This window comes from Austrofundulus limnaeus, unplaced genomic scaffold (assembly GCF_001266775.1).
Source record: "Austrofundulus limnaeus strain Quisiro unplaced genomic scaffold, Austrofundulus_limnaeus-1.0 Scaffold274, whole genome shotgun sequence".
NCBI lineage: Eukaryota > Metazoa > Chordata > Actinopteri > Cyprinodontiformes > Rivulidae > Austrofundulus > Austrofundulus limnaeus.
In genome coordinates, this window is record NW_013952676.1 from 294,346 (window position 1) to 299,475 (window position 5,130).

A 5,130-nucleotide genomic window follows, 5' to 3' on the forward strand; every position below is an offset into this window, starting at 1 on the left:
GTGTAATATATTTTTTTAAATTTACAAAACTAAACAGCCTACAGTATTTTTACAGTCTTTATTTTACAATTAAAATACACATTTATTAAATAAAGTCTAATATTACAACTAATCRTGGTTAGAGTTTTGTTAGAAGGATCAACAGGTTATAAACAGTTTCATCTTAAAGACGAGTTTTTTACAGTTTATTCTCACAGTATCTGTTCAGTAACTTGGAGTAGATGTTTTTCTCCAGTGTGTCTGTTGTTTCTGTGTGTTTTCACTGCTCTGTGTGTGTGTGTGATTTCCTCAGTATTTGAAGAAGCTGCACACTCAGGAGCGCGCAGTAGAGGAGGTGAAGCTCGCCATCAAACCTTACTATCAGCGCAAAGACATCAACAAGGACGAGTACAAAGACATCCTCAGGAAAGCTGTGCATAAGGTCAGAATGTCATGCTTCAGTCATGGTGTTTGTTTGTTCACAGGATCAGTCACACACAACTGACCTTCAGCTGCTCACATATCAAATGTGAGCATAAAATCTATCAAATTAGTTTAGCTGCTTCTATTTTTGTTGATTAGCTGTTGTGGAAACATTTACTAAGAAGCAGAAATATGTAGAATGGTCGTCCAATAGTTGTTTATGCAACAACAGGAACACAGATCAACACAGAGCCAGGTTCTTAGTCAAAAATGTTCCCCTGAGGCAGCTGAGGGTCTCCTTTAAAAACTGTTTAACAAACACCATTATGTCATTTAATAAAGCTTGATTTAGTCTCCAGCATCCTGCTGGGTGAAAGGAAAACAGAGACAAATACAAGTGATATGATATTAGGAGTGCTGTTAACAGATTCTGGCTATAATTGTTCTTTCTACCAGTAAACGGTGTCATGACAAACTGGGTCATTAAAGTTTGTCATGAATTACTGTCTTAAAACAAAAAGTTTGTTTTTTCATTACAGTGGCCATCTTGAATTGTATTTATAGTTAATCAGTTGTATATATCAAATGAATGCTTTCTGAAAATATTGTAATCTGGTGTTTGAAGAGGTATTTTGCTAACAGACTTTCCTCTCACACTGTGTTTTTCCCTCAGATCTGCCACAGCCGCACTGGAGAAATCAATCCAGTTAAAGTCAGTAACCTGGTGAAGCTCTACGTCCAGCGCTACAAATATTTCCGGAAACACGGGCGTAAGATGGACGAAGAGGAGCGTGAAGAGCGGGAGCCGGGAGCCCTGCACAGCTCTGCCTGAGGGGCAGACRTTTTTTTAAGCTGTCCGTTCTTTTAGCATCACTGTAAATATGTCCTGCATTGAACTCCCATCACACAGCCAGGCCCGTCAGTCCACTTCACTCKTACCAGGCTGAGGACGGGTTCTGTTTTTAATCACACACACCAGAAATGTGTTGGACAATGTCAAGAGACACTCTCCTGTCCCTACATGTCCCCGCCCTCTATCTCTGGACAGACGGTCTGCAGTGACTGGCTCATCTGACCGATGGTTCAGATCCATTTTAACGGCTGAGTTCTCTTATCGTGTCTGTGTTGTGTGCATGTGTCCCACAAAGCTGGGCCAAGTCATTCAGCTCCTTTATAACATGACTGGACCCACAAACATAAAAATGTGGCTTGAAAATCATTTTGTGGTCATTTTATTGAGTTTCATTCCCCCACATGTCGATAACCCCAGGCTAACAATGTAAAAATACAGTTCAGTGAATGTTTATGCAGCTGTTTTTATATACTGTATGAATATACGTATGTTATTTCTTCTGAAATCTTTTTTAAAAGCTGAAAAATGAGACAATGACAATAACAACATAGAACACTAAAATAAACAACCGAACTCTGGATCCAGATGTACAGGATGATGAGAAACAGTCTGTTCAAAATAAGGTGTTCATGAGAAAAAGGAAGTAAATAAAGCAGAGCTGTTGTCTGAGTTGATAATCAATAATTGAGTTATATAATATTGGTATATTGAATATATTCAATTCAAAAATACTTTATTGATCCCAGAGGGATCAGTATTGTAGATGCTGATGGCTGTGGCCAGGAATGATCTGTAGTGGTCTGTATTACAATGAAACTGAAGACACTTTGTCTTTCTATGACAGTCTGATGAAGAGGATGGTCAGGGTTGTCCACAATGTTCTTGATTTTRTGTAAAATCCTTCTTTGCACCATCATCTCCAGAGATTCCACAGTCGTCCCCAGAACAGAACCAGCCTTCTTTATCTGGTTTTTTAGCCTTTTTAGGTCCCTGGCTCTGATGCTGCTGCCCCAACAGATGATGGCAGAAGAGATGACGCTCTCAACRACAGACTTGTAGAAGATCTGCAGCATCTTGCTGCAGACATTGAAGGATCTCAGCTTCCTCAAGGCAGTCTGCTCTGTCCTTTCTTGCAGACTGCTTCACTGATGTCCAGATGAACACCGAGGTATTTATATTCTTTAACCACCTCCACTTCTTCTCCCATGATGGAAACAGGGTTTGATCTGACACTATTTCTCCTGAAATCTACAATCATCTCCTTTGTTTTGTTCACATTCGAGATGAGATGATTGTTCCCACACCATGTCACAAAGCGGTCCACCAGCTCTCTGTCCTCAGCTTCCTGTCCATCTCTGATWCACCCAACAACTGCAGAGTCATCTGAGTATTTCTGTAGATGACAGCAGTTTGACTTGTGCTGGAGAGTTTCTGTGGATTTAGTTTTCAAAGAGATTAAAAATCTTAATCAGAGGAGTCTGTCAATCCAAGCACCTCTGGCTGCAGTACCCTGCCGCACCACTCGGTGACGCGCTACTCTTCCTACACGTTTTACGTCAGTTTTKACATGTTTTCCGGTACCCCGCCATTTTGTACTTTGGAGAAGCCGACCTGTTATCCATAGCACGTTGTGCTAATGTTTGACACCCGTCTTGTAGCCCTGAACGAATCAATTTGAAACACCGTTTGTCCGGTTCTGACCCAGTAAGCCTGTCAGGGAGGAGTGCTCACATCGTGCGGTTCCGTCTCAGGTCTATGGTTTGAAACTGTCCGAGCTCTGGAGGAGAGAAGGTGAGACTTTATCCAGGCTCGTGTTGTTAGCATCGTTAGCTTGATGTTGAAGTCTCATTAAAGTTTAAGAGGAAATGAAATATAAAGAAAAACAGTAGTAATAAATAAAACTGATTTGTGTCCGTATGAAATCATAGCTGCAATGTATCCGCTGTTCATATGTATTTAATAGACAAGCCTATATTTAATTATGATGATGGGGAAGCCTCAGACAATGAGCTTGATGCTAGCTGTCATGCTAACGTTAGCATGCTGTTCGTTACTGCTGCAGTCAGAAACGATGTGACGTTATTTTCGACGTGATTGTTTTCAGTGAAAGATGACGCAGTTTTTACCTCCGAACCTGCTGGCCCTGTTTGCACCACGGGACCCGATTCCTTTCCTACCTCAGCTGGAAAAGTTACCCCATGAGAAGCACCACAACCAGCCGTACTGTGGCATCGCTCCGTTCATCAGGCACTTCGAGGTATACAAGTGTAATTTAGCACAAAAAGTCAGGAAATTAATATTTGGTTGACGATCATTTCTTTGCTGTAACAATGCTTCTTGGCAATAAATCTTATACTGGGTACCAGAAGCTAAAAACAGCGTCAACAACTGCTGAAAAGGCTATTTAGCCAGTTTTTCATGTGCACAACAACCCATCCCACAAACGCCTGTTCCTTACAAACGTGGCACCATTTAAAAAGAAAAAGGAAATCAACAGACTTCCCAGCGGTATAAGATTTATTCCCAAGAAGCATCCCTAAGACCAGCACTCCATTGTGAAACAGATTTATGATCTCAATGGGATTTGCCTGGTTAAAAAAATGTTTTGTGAATAAATAATTCATCAAACACACATTTCATTATGTTTTGTGCTAAGCTTATATGTATGAATAATTTGTGCGTTTGGGTTAATTCATGTTTAACATTGACTGACCCGTGTTTTACTTTTTAATCAGGACCCAAGAGACGCTCCTCCACCAACAAGAGCAGAGACCCGAGAGGAGCGCCTGGAGAGAAAGGTGAGATCTTCACAACAAATTTTACCCCCTCCCCCCCTCTATCTGTTTTTGTAGTCATTTTAATTCTCTAACTATTATATTTTAGTTTACTAAAGCATTACATTTTTTTATTTGCAAGTTTCCCCCCTTTTTAATCAGTAGCTTAAGGTGTCTCAAATGCCCCTTTTCCACTAGTGCCACTTAGTGTAGTGTCGGTACGGTTCGTTACGGTTCCAAGCCATTTCCATTATATTAGGCCAGATTCATGGAACCGGCACTTTTTTTAGTACCTACTTCATTCATTGTTGTTCCAAGCGGCCCCAGCTGACACCAAAATGCGACATCAGAACACTGTTCGTCACTGATTGGCTAAATCTTTGCAAATTTTTTTAATTTCAAAAGTTATTCATCAAATGTGTTTCCAGCTCTCATTTTGCCCATTAACCTTTTTTTCAAAAAACCTAAAAACCACCTCCACCAACCGCCCAAAACACACTCACTGGAACCGGACTGGAACATCAGTGGAAAACCAACCGGTCCGACCTGTACCGACCCGTAGCTACATCGACTGTTCCAACACTACACTATGGAAAAGGGGCATAATTGTTCTGTAATTAATAAAAAAAAAAAGACCTTCCAGTTATTAATCAGATTAATCATTTCATTTTAGTTTGTTTTTTGCTAAGTAAAGACCCAGTTCTTCACATAACTCTTCAACATAGGCTTTTCTGAAATATTTGTATTTTTAAACTGTTTCACAGAACTGGTTTATTTTTAATAAAAGGTCTGCAGTCATTCAGTAATTATTATTTTTATACAAGGCTTAAATGATGTGTTAGAAATCTTTTCAGTAGTTTGGAAACAAATATTCTGTCTCAAAGATAATAAACTGGTCTTTGAGGTGAAACTGTTCATAAAACGTAATGTTATGCATATAACTACTGTTCCCTGAAGGAAAGGAACGARGTACAACATATGTATGGGAACCACGCTCCTGCGTGCCCTGGCTGAAGCCACCTCTAATCACGCCTTTAGGCAGGTGACGTGATGACGACAGATGTCAGGCTCCGCCTGCACATATAAATATTGTCGCATCAC

At 40.2% G+C, this 5,130-nt stretch overlaps 2 protein-coding genes across 3 annotated transcripts in view; both read left to right on the top strand.

Moving 5' to 3' along the window:
- scaf1 (SR-related CTD-associated factor 1) overlaps positions 1–1,927 on the top strand; it is a 16,188-nt gene extending 14,261 nt beyond the window's left edge. For both annotated transcript variants that reach the window (XM_014020958.1, XM_014020957.1), the window contains exons 5-6: positions 293–421; positions 1,076–1,927. In XM_014020958.1, the coding sequence (XP_013876412.1) occupies positions 293–421; positions 1,076–1,234 (288 nt within the window). In that variant the 3' untranslated portion in view covers positions 1,235–1,927. The remainder of the gene's footprint in view (positions 1–292; positions 422–1,075) is intronic.
- Positions 1,928–2,844: 917 nt separating this feature from the next.
- The window catches only part of snrnp70 (small nuclear ribonucleoprotein 70 (U1)), a gene marked incomplete in the record, with an annotated part of 22,319 nt that continues 20,033 nt past the window's right edge, over positions 2,845–5,130 (top strand). Inside the window, 3 exon segments of the mRNA XM_014020959.1 lie at positions 2,845–3,046; positions 3,360–3,512; positions 3,991–4,053. Of these exon segments, the coding sequence (XP_013876413.1) occupies positions 3,366–3,512; positions 3,991–4,053 (210 nt within the window).